The following is a 19955-nucleotide window of genomic DNA, read 5'->3' on the forward strand; positions in this document are numbered from 1 at the left end:
TTCATTGAAAAATGGACCATATGAGTAATTGCTGAGTTTTTTCAACCCTTCAAAAAATAATCTGCTGAAGAGGGGAGACACTTGGTCCCATATCTTGAAAGTGTAGAGGAGCAGAGTTAAGGAGGATCTAGAATATTTCCAAAAGTTTTCTGCCATGCCCTGTGTGTTCTAATGAAGGAAAAGCAGAGTTCATTGCTTGGGGTCGATTCTAAGCGCTTGTGTTGTGCTGCTGCTTTACTGTCTGCATACCCACGCCTCTGCATGCTTTCAGGTAGGATAAACACATTTTTCTCCAGCTGCCTCCAGTGTGGACAGGGAAAGGAACACACCCAGGTTCAGCTGTGAAGCAGTTGGTGGGGATGTCGTTAATTCTTTTGCCCCCTCCTGGTTTTCCACTTCTTTTGAGCAGATAAGACACACTTGTTTCTCGTTTTGCTAGATTCAGAGGGAGAGCAGACACATGGTAGGGATCTTCTGCTTCCCACTTATTTCTCACTGCAGCACGTGGCTGCTCTTTGTTCCTCCTCTGGCTGCAAAAAATAATTCTCCCTGCTACAATCAACCTACAACTCCCTGCTTACCAGGGGATTTGAGCAGGGGATTTGCTTAGTAGAAACCTAATTATAGAAAATCAAACACAGGACAGACTAAAGACTTTGAGGGATGTCCAAAAAGAAAGGATCTCGTGTCATATGGTTTAGTCCACTGTCCCATAGTTGTTTTATATTTGCTTGCTTTTCAGTTCCAGTTATGGTGTGTTTTCAGTTAATTTTCTTGTAGTTGATTTCTTTTGCTTTTGAAATTATTGAATGAATAACTTGAAAAAGTGTAAAAACATATTATGCAATTCACCTTTTGTTCCGCTATGCAATAAGCAGAAGCCTTCTCTGACCAAAAAATTCACACCAGAAAAACCTTCCCTGAGGAAACACTCCAAAACTCTAAAAATTATGTGCCATAACTCTGTTCTTTACTTCTATTGAAAAAATATTTGACTTTTTCATGATCTTTTGAGAATTTGCAATAAGAATCTTTTGAGTACTGGCTTTTAATCTTGAACAAAATCTGTAAAGGTTTCTGCCTTGTCTGTATAGATACTACAAGTTATGTTCCTACTAAAACAGAGACTTTTTTAAATTAAAAGAATGGAATTTCTCTGGGAAAGGTACTATTGATTTGTAAAGACATGGTGAAACTTTATTCTGTGTATATGTTTCCTTGTTATCCTTCTGGATTTGCCTCTAGAAATGTATCAGTCTTTTATTGGCCTATTTGATCATATGGTTTTGTTAACAGATTTTGTTCACCTTATCAAAAGGGAGGAGGGTATACATATTCATCACCTTATGGTTCTGCATTTTTTAAGCATAAAAGTTTTGTTTGCAAACCTGCTGGCACATTTTCACAATGGCATAGATGCAGTGCTGAGCAGAAAAGGAGGCATGAGAACGAAAGCAGCAGTGTTCAGATAAGAGTAGAAAAAAGAGGAAATGAATGAGAGAAAAATATGAAAGAAAATTCTAACTCTGTACAAAATTGCCATACCACCAATCCTTCCTTCTTATTAGGTGCTCGGAGACAGAAGCAAACAGTCCTTTAAGAATCTCGTTTGAGCAGCCTGGATGATGTGGGATGTTATGTTGATGTTTAAGGGGATGCTTCAAGCTCTCTACAAGCTCAACAATAATTATAGCATAATTTACCATTATATAGCCTCTTCTACCTTTGAAATCTTCTCAAGCTCTATACCCTAGCTGCTCTTCTGAAATCCTGCAATGTCTGTCTTTGGAAAGAGATTCAATTGACACAAGGAATATATGAGATAACATCAGAAATATCTGTGAATAATGATATGGAAGTTAGAGTCCCATAGTCCCAAGACTACTCTGAAGTCTGCTTAGCAAAGCAGAACTGAAAAGGATTTGGATATTCATCTGAAAACCCCACCATGAACATGCAATAATAAATATCAGACGTGTTACTTTCATACAGACAGATATGCTCAGCTCTGCCAGCTTTTCTGCCTGTTGAAGTATGCCACAAAATCCATGATTAACTGCACATCTAAAACCTGAAGCCAAAAATGCTCTGTTATATATCTTAAATGACTTAAAATCTTAGCAAGTCTCAAAAGAAAGTAAAAAAGCGAATTTTTGTCAGTTTAAATGACAAATTTAAAAGGTTTTGTTAAAAAAGAAAGAAAAACTTCAAATGAAGATGGGCATGTAAGCATACACAAACCCTAACTACCCTTACTAGAAATAGAGAAATTTGAATTTTTTTTAATACTCTTTCTATTCTTTTTTTTTTCTTTTATTGGAAGTACCCTTCATTTTCTACAGTTTATACATTTACCTCATGTGTCATTGCAAAAATTTTAGTCTTGTACTCAAGGTACAAAGAAAACTAAAGTAATATGTAATGGCCATTGTCTATACTGAGAGTCCATAATATTGCCTTCAAGGTGCCTCTCTAATGATCAAATTCTCTTTGATCAAGTAGGAGGTCCGTACTGTGCCTCTCTATTTATTCCTCTCCTGCATTTCCAGCCTTTTAAGTCTCAAAGGTAGTTATGGCTTTTAAAAACATATGTATGGGGAAAAAATTCTCTGTGGAGTGAATGTACCATTCCCTCACTCTTGTATCTGAATTCACTGTCTGATCTCAGCCTTTAAGAAGTTTTATAAGCATAATTTGATGTATTACTCAAGCTAAAAAGCTTAGGGGTGGTTACCTAAGATTGGGAATTGGTTCTGGACTTCAGGCATGAAATTTAAATGCCTCCACAGCAGTGCTGTGATGTCAATATTGGGTAAAGGAGTTTAAGTGCAATTTAGCGTTGATAATTTAACTTGAACAAACAAGCTGATTTGCCTACTCTAACCACTGAATCTAGGAATTTTATACTGTGTTTATGTTCTTGTAGAACTTTTCAGAGATCTTTCATAGCATGAAACCGCTGCACATCAGCTTTTCAATCAATCCTTATTTTTGTACCTTAATCTAGTTTTTGCCTTTTCATGTTAGTGACTTTAGGTAAACATTTAAATTGGCTATTTTCTGTTCTGTCTGATTTGATTACACTTCAGTTAGCTTGCAGGTAAATGGATAAATAACTTCAATGTGTACATACAATGGCCCATGATGGCTGAATCATATTCTAGATGCTCAATGTCAGTTTTTATTTTTACTTACACTGTCACTTTTTATTAAGATAAATTATCATCATTTCCATACATCTGGATGGCATGTGGAGAGTTCGCATTTCACAAACTACCCCAACTAAGTCAGGCAATTTAGATGTCAATAAAAAATTCACTGCTTGTTTCTAGTTTTATCATTGGTTGTAATTTATACTGAGAACTGAAATGTTAACACATGTAACTGAGTTTATTTTAATAGTATAATTAGAGTAATGAACCTTGTGGAAATACAGTGGTGCAAATGCTAATATAATCTCAGCTGCTTACATTCCCAATTAGGTATTTAAAACAAATACAAAGATTGAGCTCTGTGCTTTGGCAGTTTCCCTTCTGTTTCCGTGTCAGCTGATGTTAGTCTAAAACAGCACAGGTACCAAATTTCTGTTTATAATTATTGTTTCAACAGGATTATAGACTTGCAGAGTGTTTAGTGAAGGTTTATTTGATATTTAATCTCATTCATGAAAATGTTGGAGTTTAAAAGATTTGTAATGGAAGAATTTATATTAGAAACTGTGTTGACTTACTTTAACTGGACAAAATTAAGCAAATTCACATATACCCATACATTTGTATGCTACATGGTTGTGTTTTAAAAAAATGTATATACTGACTTTGGTACTTTATATCACATGAATTTCGATGCTTTCAAAATTTATGTCTTCCTAATGTAGGAAACATAATATTGAAGCTGTTAGTAGAGCTCCACTTCTCAGGATTAATGATGGTGGCATATGGCAGGCAAAAAAAATCCAATTTGTTTTTAGGTTACTGCATATTTGCAATATCAGGTCTATTCTGTTTATCTCCAGTTGCTGCAACAACAAACATGAATTTCCATAAAGTCTTTTTTAGAGTCACATTCTTACATCTAACCATAATATGCTGAAGAAGTACTGTAGGAAATTGGTAGGTTTTTGTTAATTTTTGAAAAACATACATTTTCCATAGTTCTAGTTTTCTCCGCTATGCAAACCCTCATTTGGGAAATTGTTTCTGGAATTGTGTCTAAAGGGATCTTTTGTGCCATGTGTTTATATAAAACATTAAATAAATTAAAAGGTACTGTGAGGAGCCTGGTTTCAGGTTTGACTCAGTCTGTTCATCCAGCCTTGAATTTGCTCTCAGTGACTTTAGCTTTATATGCCTTGGTTAACCTAGCTATAACATTTGTTAAAAAACAAAATCCTCATGAGCACCATATGCCATGTTAGAGATGAGCAATCTTGCTTTAGCAGAACTTGTAGCCTTTGTTTAATGAGATTATTTACAATTTAGACTGGTAGTTTATTTATCTGTTACATTTTTCTACTATTGGTTAGGATTAGTAATATATTTTTACAGATTTGAGAGCCTAAGTGGAATAAATGTAAGAAGTGTCAAATCAAACATAAAGGTGCATCTTGCATTAATAATTTGATATAAATTCAGAAAGTGAGACAGTAAAAAGCACCATTTCAAGAAAAATGCTGTCAAAACTATTGATAGAACAATTATTTTGTAATCATAAGTACATGGAGACATTGGGATGAAATAACCACATTCTTTTGTATCGTGTATTGTCATTGTATTAAGTTAGATTGTTGTACTTTGTGTAGATATTGTTTTGATATTTTGATAGCTTTGATATTTAACCATATAAACCAAACACCTGTTGTTGTTACTGGGTATGGTCTTGTGCAAGAATTATATGCACATCCAAATTCTGAGTACACTTGCATCAAAGAGCTGTTGGGCATCAAATGAAAGAAAAGGAAGAGTAGACACAACTCCTTCCTTTCCTGCTCAGGTATTTTGTTGGTTTTCTCTTAAATGTAGCATTCCCTATTTTATATTTGCTTTGCCTATCTCTTCCCCATTTAGAGTTATGCTCTTCAGTAGCTTCACTTTGTGGCTCAAAGACAATCTCCCCAAAATAAATTCATCAACTCACAAGTGAAGAAGTCACAAACTTGTTTTCTAATACATCAGTTTTCTGTGTCAAAACTATAATTCTCATAGAAGTAATGTAGTGAAGCCATACATGTATTTTTCCTTTTTACTATTAATATAACCATTAGTTTGGTTCTTCATGCAACTATCAAACCATCTATAATTTCTTTATAATTATTTCTCAGTTTTAAAAAATCTCAGACTACCTTCAACACATTTTTCAGTGAACAGAAGGGAAAAAGGGATTGAATCAGTATTTTAAAGTTTGTTTTTCTTACTTCCTGTGACTACCTAACCTAATAATGATCAGAAAATTGTAGCACAATCAATAGAGCACAACAGGGTCATTAGGTTTAATGTGCCACTGCTGAGGACTTGTAGAGTTTTTTGTCATGCAAATGTCTGACTCAAACTTAATTTGATGATTTGTGTTGTCAGAATGCTTTATGTTGTTTTTCTCCTCACAGGCTGTTTACATGTTTAGATCCTTTCAACAACATATCTTAATGTCTCTGGGTGGTTCCAAAGTGGAAATACTACTAGGATCATTTCTCCTACTCCTTCATCTGTCATGTAGGAGAAAATGTATGACTGTTCTGCAAAAAAAAAATATTATTTATTTATGCTGACAATAAATTGGTAAATTAAGAATTTTGAGTGGAAGAAATAAGTTAATTTTGCTTTTCTGACCCATTTGATGAAGTGCTCAAGTGTGTAGGTTTCTTTTGAGCACATGAGGAGTCCTTCTAAGCACCACTGACTGCTCATTTGCTCTGAGGTATTATGTGAATGGAAGTGCTATGATCACTGAAAGGTTTTTGTTTAAAAGACATGCATGGTCTTGCAATTCCTGCTGATTTGGCAACAGTATTTTTCATGCCATGCCTTGAAATGAATTCTGAAAAATGTAATGCTGTTGACTTGGATGATGTGAGTTTGACCCGCTGATACATCCTGTGGGATTTCACTGTAAAGCTGATCTTCTTTAAAAAAAAAAAAAATCAAATGCAATGTCAATGCAAGAATAATTCTGAAGATTGAATTCTCCTTCAGGTAGAGGGTTCAGGTATAGAAACATCACTGACTTTTCATGCTATCCTACCAGTACCTCAGAAGTCCATTCTTCAGGATCCTTTTTCATAATTTCATGTTGCATATTTGTTCACCTTTTCTCTCTAACAATGTCCTTAAGATGATACTGTGGGTAAGCATGAAACAGTGGAGGCTAACTCATTGCACAGAGGCTATTGAATGGAAATTGTCTTCAGTTAATTAATTTAAGAGAATATTCTGATTTTAAAAAGAGCATTTAAATTTTTGATTTCCTCTTTTTTGTTTTATTAAAAAATGTTAAGATTTAAAAATAAAAGCATTTGGTTCACATGAAATTCTTGAATTGTCTATCCATCCTCTCATTACAGGCTACTTATTATATGAGATTACCCCATGTTTCACTTGCTCAGGAGTAGTAGTAAAGGCTGTGGCATTCTCTGCTAATTCAGAAATTCAGATTTTCAGTTGAACCTATTCAACTTCAGTTAACTAGCAGAAAAGGTGTCTTTTCTCAGATATGTGATGGTTCTTGGAGTTTTTACTGCACAGAAATCTTGGCCTTTTTCAAGAATGGATGTGCTGTCATCCCACAGCCTGTTCATTCTTACTTTTGACATGTTTGATTCACCTAGCCTTTTTGTTTTATGGAAAAGAGGTAATAAATCAGGTAATTCTTGAAGTTATTTGAAACTGTGCTATCCTACTTCAAGGTAAAGATGGTTTAAAATATAGTTTCTGTAGTGATCATGATAAAATATTAAATCAATAGGATTTTCTATATTGCAAATTATTCAGATAGTAATAATTTGTAATCTTAATGTTCCAGAACCCTGGGGCTGCTGGTGAAGAGATTGGAGAAGGGTGGAAAAGCTGAACAAGAAAACCTTTTCCGTGAGAATGATTGTATTGTCAGGATTAATGATGGAGACCTGCGGAACAGGAGATTTGAACAGTAAGTGTTCTTACCACATGTTACATTGCATTATTTAACACTGCACCTCGGAATAATCTGTGGAAGGTGAGAAAAAAACCTCTAACCTCTAAGCTTGCCTTTCTAATACAGAAAAGGTGCACTTAGGGACATTAGTGGCTTTTATATAGCCAGACTAAAAAAAAAAAAAAAAAATAAAAAATCAGGATAATTATTGTCGTTAGAGTATATGCAATTCTAATTTGGTTGGTTGTTTTTATACATGATAGATTTTTTTTCTTCTTATATTGGTAATCTATTGTTCTTGAAATTCCCATATGACTTTTGCTCTTACCATGTTCAATGTAAATGGACAACTTGGAGACTTTATTTTTAATATTTTAAAAATATGTGGTTTTTTGATTGTGTGAGAGCTAGAGGCACTGTATATGCAGAAACTTCCTGGAGAAGTCTGAGAGATAAATATTTGCTTAGTGGTTGTGTGGACTTGGTTGAATCTCGAAATGAGTCAGAAAGACTTTCAAGAGGGAAATTAGATTGTAGTTCACACTCAGGTAAGTGAAAGAGGAAAATAGAAAAGAGGTATGCAGGTAATGAGTGATTTCATGGATGATAATATTGTTCTGAGGTCTGTAACACACTGAGGGCCAAATATCATTTGTTCTGATCATCTTGTACTTAATATATATTTGAAATGTGGTTTTAATTTCTGTGATTCTAACCTGAATTGAAACATAACCCTGTACCATATGGTTGGAAGCAGCTTGTCTCTGCTTGTTCTAAGGTTCTGAATCACAGTTTGTAAAGTCTGTGAAGAGACTTTGTTGACTTCATATACTTTGGATTGTGACCTTGAGCCCAGTGTCTGTACAGAATTGAGCATTTTTTTCCTATTTCTTAATGTTGCATTCTGATAGACTACTGGCTGAAAAATTTGAAGTGTAAGCTAGACTGGTTGCAAGACTCCATATAATCAGAAAATTGTGGAATACGTAGCCTTTTTATAATTAGTAATTTTAATTCTAATAATTCTGTTGTCACTGTGGTAACAGCTATTGCAATTATTGCAATTATCAAGGTTCAAAACAAAAGGACACTGCAGTCCTGCTGTAGAACTGTCTGCATTTCAAGACTGTGGTTAAAATTTTTGCTTTTCTGAATGCAGTATTTGCTACATTAGTCGTTAAGCATATTTAACCATAGTGTTGCCCTAAAGCAGTAAACCTTAGCGCAAAGCAGACCAAATAGGCTAGTAAACAGATTCAAGTTTTATGGTTTATGCTTGAGTGCAATGTGTCTGTCAGCTCGTGTTGCTTAATTAACATTAGTAATTATGCTTATAATGTCTCGTAGTCTGCCAGTCCTAATTTGCTAATTTTCTGTTCATTTTAAAACCCAGAGCACAGCATATGTTTCGCCAAGCCATGCGTACGCCGTTCATTTGGTTCCACGTGGTCCCTGCGGCGAATAAAGAGCAGTACGAGCAGTTGTCCCAGAGTGAGAACATGTTCTACTCCAGCAGGTTCAGCCCTGATTCCCAGTATGCTGATGGGAAAAGTATTAACAATTCTGGACTTCACACGTTACAAAGAATGTCTAGAGCGGGTAACCACCCTGATCAGACAGACTCCTACTCGCAGCTACCTCACAGTGTGAATTCATCAGGGAAACCACCCTCCGGCCTCGTACCATCACCTCAGAAAGTTCTCACCTCCACTGCAAACAGTGGCTATAACACCAAAAAGATAGGGAAGAGGCTCAGTATACAGCTAAGAAAAGGTAAGACCAGCAGTGTGCTCCTCATACAGCAGGAGGGGTGTGTGTAGGGTATGTGTGCAGGAGGGCTGGCAGGAGCAGGGGTGCAATGGGCTGCTTTTTGAAGCCAAGGCACTGAGTTGTCCCTGAGAGCAGGCACAGGAGACCCACCCTGCATTCATCATGTGCAGCATGCTTGCAAAAGGCCATTTTGAGGAGTGCATTAGCATTTTTTTTTCTGTTTCTCAGCTAATAAAGTAGTGCAGTAAATGCCTCAAATTCTGTTGGCCAAGACCCAGGGTGTGGTGAACTATTTAATATAAACAACTAAGCTAAAATAGCCCATGTTCTGTACTTTACAGTTATGACTTTTCAAATTGAGTTTTGCCTTTAGATTTTAAGAATGTTTTGGATCCAGTTGGTAAATTGGACATTCTAATTTCCAGCTAAAGCTTTCATTTTTTTCCACTGAGATGTTAAAACCTTTGGTTGAGATGTAATGAGATATTTCCTGTCTTGACCCTTATGCTAATATAATTTCAATGGGGGTGAGAGGCACTATTTAAAGTAGTGTGTGCTTATCTCAACATCTGTGTTATATGTGCACGTGTAGATGTACATCTGTAAAATTTTTATGATGTGTATCATTTTTATGATTTGGTATTTTTTTGTAGTTAATGTGTAGATGCTTTTAAGATAGTTTGAAGTATAACAAAATGACATTTAGATGCCAGTATTCTTAGCTCTTGGGAAATGATTTTTTTAAAAGATTATACATTCTGTAAGCTTTATGGTATTCAAATGAGCATGTTTGAGATTAGCTATAATTTGGTCTCTAGCAACAAGAATGATATTTACATTACACAGCAGAAAGTTTAACCATATGACAATATTCTCCATGAACTTGGGGTACATTCCCCTTAAGATACTCTATGTGCTCAATGTTAATAATATTTATTAATTAATCTTTTTTTTGAAATATGTTGAAGACAGTGCACTGAACAGTAGAGATTTTACAGTTTCACAGGTACCAGGCTACTTGTCACATTATCATTATGCTTTCCTTTCTATGAACTTCACATGAACCACCAGATTGCTTCTTTCTGGTTGCTGAATTTTAAGCTCTACAAACTTGGATGACATAAGGTTGAGTTGACAGTTTGCTTCTGTTGTTGATGCTCCTTCAAGAATTTCTCTAGGCCATCAGCTCAGATCAGCCTACTTGGAAAAACTTGCTGTTATTGGTTGAGTAAGGAATCAGTGTGCTTATAAATATGCTTTCAGTCACTACAGTGATTTTTACCTGGGTTTTTTGTGTCTGTGGAAGTTTTGGAAATATTACTTGAACAGTACATAAAAGAATTCTCAGGCAGAAGTGGAAAGAAATATTTCATATAATTTTAAAAGCACCAACAAATAAATATATAATTTGGGACCACAATATTTTTGTGTGAAACAAATATGGTGTTATAGCTCCTCAGAAGATGCAAGAATATAATTTTGGTGTGTTAATGATTTTTGACTGTGATATAATGTTTATATTTGGTCATCTTTCACTGGATACTGTTTTAGGAATACTCCTCCCAAGTCTATAATATAATTCATCCTTGCTGGCACTAATATCTTAGGTGGGTTTGCAGTAAAGAAGATGCATGCTACCTGTTGATGAAAAGTGATCTCTCTAAGATGCTTTAACATCTAGTTCATACCAGAGGAATTTGATGGCTCCTACAGTAGTAAGAACTTTGGAATATATTTAGAATATATTTCAGATGCTTAAAGAGGATATTTGTTTCTAACTATTTGAGAGTATTGCTTATGATAGAATGGCAGCTAGCTCAAGTTATAGATAAAGGCAGAAACTGTGTTTTATGCACAGTAAAAATGAAAAACATTCATAAGGAAAGAGGCCTTTTTATAATTTCTGTCTTTCATTTGTTAATAGCCACTGTAGAAAGAAGCATGCCCTTATTGACTCACATTTTGACTTACATTTGATCACTCTGGGAACCTACATATGGAACAACAAATGCAGCAATACACTTAAGGATGCCCCAAGTATTTTGTAAATAGGAGTTCAATAGGGATGTTGATTGTTTTCGGTGATTATTTCTAAGGATGGATGTTGTAGTAATACAGGCTTTATAGATATTTATCAAATGTTCTTATTTGTATTTGACAGGCAGCAGTTTCACCAGTTAGCATCATTACTTTAAAAACTCATTGTGGGTTGCATTAAGGGCATGCCAGGTGTTGTCCTGAAATTCAGTTTTCATTTAACCTGTACACTCTGATAATGGATGTAGTATATGAGAATTGAATCTTTTGCAATACAGGCAGACCTTCTTTATTACAGCTGTATTTTTATATATTGCATAAGCTTTATGATATAAGATGACAATCTAGAATAACCTTACAGTATGTGCTTCTGTAATTATGATTTCTTAATATTTATTACTGATTTGGCATTTTAAAATAACCTGAACTTTCATTGGATTTAGCTGTTTAATAAAGTCAGAAGAGAAGGTCAGTCATATGTTTCAGTCAATGTGGAATGTTTGTTGGCTTTTCTAAATGAAAATGGATATCTGTTTATCTTGCCTTAAAGGTCAAGGCCTGAACTTTTAGCATATAGATGTAGGGGTTATTGCTGATATTCTAATGCCATTAAGGCTGTATAGCAGTGTAGCTTAATAGCTCACACAAATTAAGATAATGCAAGATATGACAGTGAGCCTATGTTTATATACATTTTGGTGTAAACTGATACACAGTAAGTATAAATAAATAGAAATAGTTATTTACAGCTAATGAATAAAGAAAATAAGATCATTGATGCAACACCCAGAGTGTTAGGACAAACTTTGACCTCATATGCACCAGGACACTCCCAGAGTGTTCCTTCTTTGGCTGCAAGTGTTTGAGCCAATGTAACTGAGAGGAATTTAGTTCAACACTTATAAATAATAAATAACCAATTATAAAGCAAATGACTCTAAGGTTCAGTCTTTGAACACTTAATAACTCACAGCATTTAGCCTGATACTCACTAAAGTGTTTGAAAGGCTGCTTTTCCTTTGGACATTGTACTACTCAGATTTCATTTCTACTGCTCTTGATTCTGCTGTACTAAGACAAGCCTGAAGTACTCAGTCTGGAAATTACTTAATCTTATTTGATTGCCCTTCAGTATAATGCTCATTGCATCATATGATTTCTATCTATCTAAATTAAATATAAAACTCTGGAAGTAAAATGTCAGCACTGAGCTCAAGTTAGTCCTAGTCCCACCAAATATTTGCTAATTTTTTGTATGAAGTATTCAGTGCATCAGAATTTCAGTCCACATCTCCCCACTTTTAAAGGGTGACTTAGCCACTGACCATGGGAGTTGTGATTATCTCTTCCTTTCTGGTCTCTCTTTTGCAAAACAAGAAGAAGAAAGGGAAAGAAAGGAGTGACAGAACTGTCAGGAAAGCTGTAGTGGTTACCAAGTCCATCACAAACAGGACATAGCAGCTCTGTTCTAGAAGATGAGTCCTGAAACAAAGGAGGCACCTCTGCACAGTGCAGGAGAGAGAAGCGGTTAAATTGTCGATGTGAGCAGGATTTGCTCTTCAGAGTTTCTTGTGTTCCTGTGTGTCTTGCTGCCCTCACTGAGATTAGTAATGCTACATCTTGCATACAGAGCTGATCTGAAACTCTGCAAGTCCCACCAGGGGACTGGGCATTCGGTGCTATGGCACAGTGACAGTCAGCCCTGCTGCACCCAAGTTCCTCTCTGCAAGAAGTTGTTAGAGACACAAATAGTTGTCATGGATGGTTTGGGAGTATGCAGATTTGAAATGGCGTCATATCTGCTCTGGACTGGAGCACATCTCTGGACAATTATTTGCTTTGCTTGGGTTCATGAAGAAGAGTGTACAAGACAGGACTCTGAACTTGTCTGTAAGATATCCTGCATCATGTATCTGAAGTGTACAGATTTATATGCATTTTTCATTACACTCTCCTGTTTTCCCCACACAGTTTCTTGAGCCAGACTTTGAACTGACATTTTAAATTTTTGTTTAAAATTTCTTTTGAAGTGATATGTTCTCTTAAAATTCCTGCTAAGATGCAGAGAGAATGTTTGTCACTTTTGAAATGAAGCATGTAGATGCCTAAATTACTTCAGTGACCTTGAGAAATGAGATTCAAAAGTGAAGCAAATAATTTTGAGCATTATTAGTCACTGAAGAAGCATAAACTGCATCAAGTTTCATCTTTCCATTTTTTAAAACTGCTTCTGATCATCATTAGCAGGCTATAGCATAAGGGGAAAAGAGTTGCTTATATTAGGTTGATCAAAGATCTTCTTGAGTGGTCTGAGCTTTACTTGGAGGAGAAAACCTCACTTGTTCCAAATCACTCAACTACATAAAAATGGGTATGCAATTAGTCATGATAGTGCATGTGGCTGCAGAAATTTTTTAGACAGCTGAGCAGTCACCCTTTTAAGCAGTCATTTGCATGTACAGTAATCCTGACTACACGTGCACAAATTCTGAAAAAAAGGGGAGCAGTAAAATGGTCTTGTTTAGTTTAATGATACGATAAGAACATATTTACTGTTCAAATCTTACATGAGGTTCAGTTCTTTAAAAAAAAAAGTTGATTTCTAATGTGGAACACTAGGACAATTAGTTCAGCAGCCATCCATCTGTATCTGAATCTCCAGAAAGGGTCTCCTGTGAAAAATACAGGAGGTTGAAGTGCTTGGAAGGACAGTGTCAGCTCTGACTATTGTCAGAGAACATTTTGCCCTTCTACTTAGTTTTATTATAATGTTATTTCTCTCCTTATTCCCCATCCCAGTATAATGTACTACTTTTATTAAGTGATGATGCCTTATTTTGTGATTTTTGTGATTTTGTGTCACACAAATCTGCAAATTTTCTATCTGAAACCAACCTTGCTTATTGTTTTAGGAGAGTGTGCTCTTTGTCTTGCATGAAGAATCTACACTGTCCCCTAACAATCCTTTATTCTATCTGAATATGAATTTTCCTTGTTAAGGTTGCTCTGAAATGTTCTCTGCCTTTCTTGCATAAGTGCTAAAAAAATGTGATGCCAAATTTTCAGTTTTTGATTTCTATAGTTCCAGAAGTGAGTTTTCTGTATTTCTTCTTGTTGTTTGTTTGTTTGTAAATTTTTTTTTTTTAATTTAGAGAGATCTGTATTGAACTCCCTGAGAACTCATATGCATTTTCTTAAATTAGACTTGAAGGAAGAGCATGATTTACTTTTAGTACTGCTTACAGTGCTGGAAGGCAAGACAGCTGTAAGAGAAGTATCATAAGATGTTGACAGTGTAGGTCCTTCAGTTGTTCTTTACTGGTTTCTGCCCCAGTGTCCTTTTGAGAGGGATGGAAACACTGCAGAGGTGATCCTGGCTCTTTGTATTGTATCCTGGCAGGGGCACATTTTACTGCTGAGAATTTAGACCTGCAGCTGGTGCTGAATGGGGAGTGCACAACTTTTTGTAAAGAATAGCTTTAGACAGAAATGTTATGCCAGACACCTTCTTCCCACAATCAAGAAGGTAATCCCAGCACTAGTGAGAAATTAAACACTTCTTCTCTGGGAGATAAGAGTCTAGTCATCTGTGGTAAAATTAATAAAATTTTTAACATTCTGTTAGTTTATGATCAGACTGCTTCCAAATGAAATGATGATGCTTGTTTAAAAAATATGCTTAATTAAATTATAGGAATGGATTTTCTCTCCCCCTTACCTTAAAGCTGCCAGAACTTTTTTCTTCTGTAACAGCAACTTACACATCAAATCTGCCACTTTTCTGTTTGTTCAAAATAGATCTTTTACCATTGTAACTGCCCTTTTTGTTCATTTAAAACTACTTTGTGTTCAGCTCAGAGCTGGCTGAGCTCTTGAGGGTAATGAGACTTTGGAAGGCATGTTCAGCATCACATTCAAGAAAAAAGGAGAGCTGTAACTTGTCCAGAGAGCTGATTTATCAAGGAAGCCTAACAATTTAAATTACACAAATTAGTGGGTAATTTTTTAAATGTTATTATCACTTGCTGTAAATCTCTGATCATTGTTAGAGATGACAGCTATAGAAGGAAGAAAATGTTTTCAACCCTTTCAAAAATTTACCAAAGATTAAGGGGAACATAGCTCAAAAAATCTAAACATTGCAAAGTAAAGCTTTTAGCTTTGTGTACAATGACTCCTGTGTTTTCTAAAATATGGAAATTTCTTCTGTTTTCTATTAATTGCGGTTCTGCCTGTATGTGTGTCCAGTCTCTTCTGTATTACTAGCATAAATCAGAGGAGCCTACAGTATATTCACACAGTTCACTCATTATTATAATGCAGTTTTATACCCTAAGAACTGAAAACATTTTAGCAGCAGGAAGATATTAAGATCTTATATGTATTTCTATCAACAGGAGAGTGGAAATGAATGGAGTGGGGAGAACTAAATCAGTTATGTGTATCAAAAAGAAAAAAAAAAAACCAAAACCAATTCAGTCACAGAAGTAATATTTATTTTTGTCCTTGGTTGGATGTATCTATTTATTTCCCAGTGTTGTGAACATCTAATTTATATATAATAAGCATAGTAGTTTATGAAGCTGTATCATCCAGCCAAGAGCAGCTATGGGGCATGAACAGCCAACTGAAGCAGAGAAATGGTAAAAGGAAAATTACACCCAAAAACTGCCTCATGCAAAGCTGCACAGAGCAGCACAGTAAAACACAGCCCAGTTGAGGCCCCTTCTTTCTACAGAAACAAGTAATTAGAATTTTCTTTTGCTAATATCTGGGCTCAGTGTGGATTTGTGACATTCTGCAGGCTTTGGTAAAGACTTTCTGGAGATTTGACAGCAGAAAATGCCACAGTCCAAATTTATATCCTGTGTGCATTTGTAATGTGAACATTTCAACTTCTGTTTTTTCCATGGGGGTTTGAAGTGCTGTGTGTGTGAACCAGACATCTGTAATGATGCTGTAATCAGGCAATGGGGATTAAGCTTATTAATAATGAAATATTGTCCTGGGAGTGCACTCGTGTTCTGATATTACTGTAGAAATTTTAGCAGACAAAACCTGTATTCAAAGAGAAGTATTCAACACTGATCCTTATAATAAGAAAAAGATAAATTCCATAAAAAGCTGAGATGTGACTTAAAAAAACCTTATTCAGATCATCTTCACATATTGCAGGGAATTAAAGAGCTCTGTGAATGTTTGAAGCATCATTAAAATTGGGAGGTCTCCTAAGTAAAATATGGATGTTATGAGATCCAGTATTTTTTAATGTCTATGTAACAGCATAGATAAATTTTATATTTGCCTGAAAGTGGATGAAGACTTTAAAATTCAAATGTCAACTGTCTTGAATGCTGCAGAAGGAAGGGTCTCAAAATAATTAGCCCAGAGAAACTGATCCATGTTTCCTGAACAATAAGATCTATATGCCCTTACTGTGTATACAGGAGCACTTAGTTATCTTCAAGATGAAGATTTTAAAAGCTTGTGTCATGGCCAATCCTGTCACCTGTGTCAGTTTACTTCTTAGCACGATTTCTGTCTTAATAATAAAATATATTGTACTAAATTTTAATCAAATGCAATTGTGCAGATTTCAGAAATCTGTATGTTGAGCACTCGTTATGATATTTGACTCCTGCTTTCTTTGCATGTGTGAATATTAATTTGCTATCTAGGAAAGTAGGTTTAGTAATTAAACACAGGCAACAGAAATTAATTAATTTATAGAAATTAAGTAACGTTGCGGTGAGTTGACCTTGGATGGACACCCCCCTCAGCTGGACAAGGGAGGTGAAACACAGCAAAAAAGTTGTGGGTTGAGATAAGACCAGGGAGAGATCACTCACCAATTACTGTCATGGGTTGAAACTAGCGTGACTTTGGGAAATTAATTTGATTGCAAATCAAATCAGAGTAGAGTAATGAGAAATAAAACCAAATCTTAAAACATGTTCCCCTGACCCCTCCCTTTCTCCTGGACTCATCTTTACTCATGAAATCTCTGCCTCCTCCTCCCAGCTTGCACAGCGATGGGCAATGGGAGCTGCAGTCAGTTCATTACATGTTGTCTCTGCCACTCCTTTCTCCTCAGAGGGAGGACTCCTCACAATCTTGTGTTGCTCCAGAGTGGGGTCCTTCCTATGAGACAGTCCTTCACTGGCATCTCCACGGTGAGCCTTACCCACAGGCTGCAGGTCTCCAAGAACTGTTTCAGTGTGGGTTCCCTCCATGGGGTCAGTCCTTTAGGAATGGGCTGCTCCAGTGTCAGTCCCCCACAGGGTCACAGATCCAACCAGCAAACCTGCTCCAGCTCAGGCTCCTCTCCATGGGACCACAGGTCCCTGTCAGGAGCCTTCTCCAGGGCAGGTTTCCCATAGGGAACAACCCCTCTGGGCATCTGTCCTCCACAGGCTGCAGGTGGATCTCTGCTCCACCATGGACATGGGCATGCACATGGACTGCAAGGGGACAGCTACTTCTCCATCATCTTCTCTATGGGCTGCAGGGAAATCTCTGCTCCAGCACCTGGAGCACCTCTGCCCTTTTCTTCTGCATTGACCTTGGGACTTGCAGAGCTCTCTTGCTCACTCGTCTCTCTGGCTGCTGTTACACAGTTGATTTTTTTTTCCTTCTTAAATAACATTACCGCCTCAAATAGTTCAGTAGTTGTGTGTCTTTCACACAGTTTGTGTTAAGCTTCCCACGACCTGCAACTGACAACGGTTTCATAAAAGTTTGGTTTCTGTCCCCATGACATTTTACACAAGTGTGTGCTCTGTGGCTTTTAGGGACCTACCTGATTCTGCTGAGTCCTAACTGCAGGTTGCCATTATAGGTCAGCTTAAATGTAGGTTGGGCCTGTGTATGCCTAGCAAGGCAACTTGAACTGTAGACAACTTGAACTTGTTGCTTTGACAACCTCTGATAAGTTTTAAATGCAAACTGTGGGTGCTGACACTCCACTGGATGGCCAACTCTCTTCATGTTGCATTAGAGTCCTGAATAGACTTGATGTAATGTTGAGGGGGCTTTTGTAGAGTTTCAGGGGTTGTTTGGAACCTTGGGTAGATTGGATCTAAAAGAGGCTCACAAAGCAGCTTTCTGCGTGGTAGGAAAGGCTTCTGTTTGTCCTCAGCTTGTGAACTGATGGTATACTTAATATTTCTGAAATACAAACAAGTCTCATTTACGTATTGACTGGACTCCTGCTCTGGAGTTCTCCAGGTCATTTTAAGTGCCTCTGTTTTCTTCAGTCCATCTTGGCCAAGTGTAGTCAGTCACCTGGATGTCCAGCAGGACCTCAGAATGGCAACCTGGGTTTGCTCCCTGCCTGCAGGACAGACACCCAGCAAGAGCTGAGGTGAAGTTGGGGGCAGAGGAGTTGACTGAAAACAGCCTGAGGTTCCCCAGAAGAGGAGAAATGAGACCACTGAACTCCAGTAATGTCACCTGACAGTGTCCAAAGTGAGACACACTGCCAGTGTGCACAGTGTGCAAAGTGAGACACACTGCCAGTGTGCACAGTGTCCAAAATAGAGACACACTGCCAGTGTGCACAGTGTCCACAAGTGAGACAGACTGCCAGTGTGCACTGTGTCCAAAATAGAGACACACTGCCAGTGTGCACAGTGTACAAAGGGAGACACAGTGTCCACAAGTGAGACACACTGCCAGTGTGCACAGTGTCCAAAGTGAGACACACTGCCAGCATGCCCAGTGTGCAAAGTGAGACACACTGCCAGTGTGCACAGTGTACAAAGTGAGCTGACAGAGCCCCGTGCCCAGCAGCATCGGCTGACTGTTGCTGTTGAAAGAGCTGCAAAAGAGAAAGACAGGATCATTGATGAGATCCAGATTGACAAGGGGGAAGACAGTGATAGGATATCAGATATGCTTTGTTCTGATTCCTTGTCACTCAGCTCATCTGAAATAGAAAGTCAGAAATATGGCAATGACTTGGAAGTCATCAGAACAGCAAGTTGCAGGGAGTGCCTGCTGAGCCACCTGTGCCCAGACGCAGTGCTTCAGCTACAGCTTTTTTGTGGATCTTGTGTGTTCTTTATTTATCATGAAGTAATTCTTGCATCTTACATGTATTTTCATGGATTGTATTGGTGAGGTATACATACAATCTGCTTTATATGTAATATAAAATGTGCATTTTAACTAGTAATGTACATTCTTTATGCAGGTACAGAAGGCTTGGGATTTAGCATTACTTCAAGAGATGTCCCAATTGGTGGCTCTGCTCCAATTTATGTGAAAAACATCCTTCCGAGAGGTGCAGCTATTCAAGATGGGAGATTAAAAGCTGGAGACCGATTAATTGAGGTGAGGAAATATTACATGTTCCTTGTCTGCATTTTGGCATGAGCCCACACGCTGTATCATTTCCAGGGGATTATAGTATATTATGTTACAGGAGAATTTTTCCCTCTTTTTCCTTTTTTTGGCTGTATTTTTTTAGGGAAGAGATCAAGTTGCTGGGAATTTTCAGTACATACTGTTTGAAGAGCTGGACCCAGACGTACAAAAACATAAGTTTACATGTCCTTATGTGGATATAGTGTCATAGCCTTGCGCTGCTGTTTAGGAATATAATGAAGCAAATATACTGAAGCTGTTTAGGAATATACTGTTACCTAGTAAGGAGAATTAAATCAGCATGGAGTAATAGACCAGAATTTATTGAAGATGTTGCCAAGGATGGGAGGCAATGCCCTGAAAAGGTTTAGTGAATTAACTGAAAGGGACATAAGAGGAGGGGAGTCCTACTGAAAATCAAGGCCACTTCCCTCCTGAAGTAAGGATGTCCTCAAGGGAACTAAATCTCTCTTGGATAAGTGCACTGCAGAGATCTTTCTGCAAATCTAGCTGGAGTGATATGTTACCACCCACAGCTCTTCATTACTGTCCCTAAGCCAAATGACACCGGAGGTACAGCTGAGTCTGTAACTGCCTCTCAGTGCTCCAACTTCACTTTACTGCAAAATTGGCCAAGTCAGCTTGAAATGTTGCTG

General features: G+C 37.0%; 1 protein-coding gene across 17 annotated transcripts in view; it reads left to right on the plus strand.

Moving 5' to 3' along the window:
- Positions 1 to 19955, plus strand: part of PARD3 (par-3 family cell polarity regulator) — a 448279-nt gene that overhangs the window by 234001 nt on the left and 194323 nt on the right. For all 17 annotated transcript variants that reach the window (XM_033067619.1, XM_033067689.1, XM_033067626.1 and 14 more), the window contains 3 exons: positions 7015 to 7140; positions 8519 to 8898; positions 19127 to 19266. In XM_033067619.1, the coding sequence (XP_032923510.1) occupies positions 7015 to 7140; positions 8519 to 8898; positions 19127 to 19266 (646 nt within the window). The remainder of the gene's footprint in view (positions 1 to 7014; positions 7141 to 8518; positions 8899 to 19126; positions 19267 to 19955) is intronic.

The sequence above is a fragment of the Catharus ustulatus genome, chromosome 1 (genome assembly GCF_009819885.2).
Source record: "Catharus ustulatus isolate bCatUst1 chromosome 1, bCatUst1.pri.v2, whole genome shotgun sequence".
Lineage (NCBI taxonomy): Eukaryota > Metazoa > Chordata > Aves > Passeriformes > Turdidae > Catharus > Catharus ustulatus.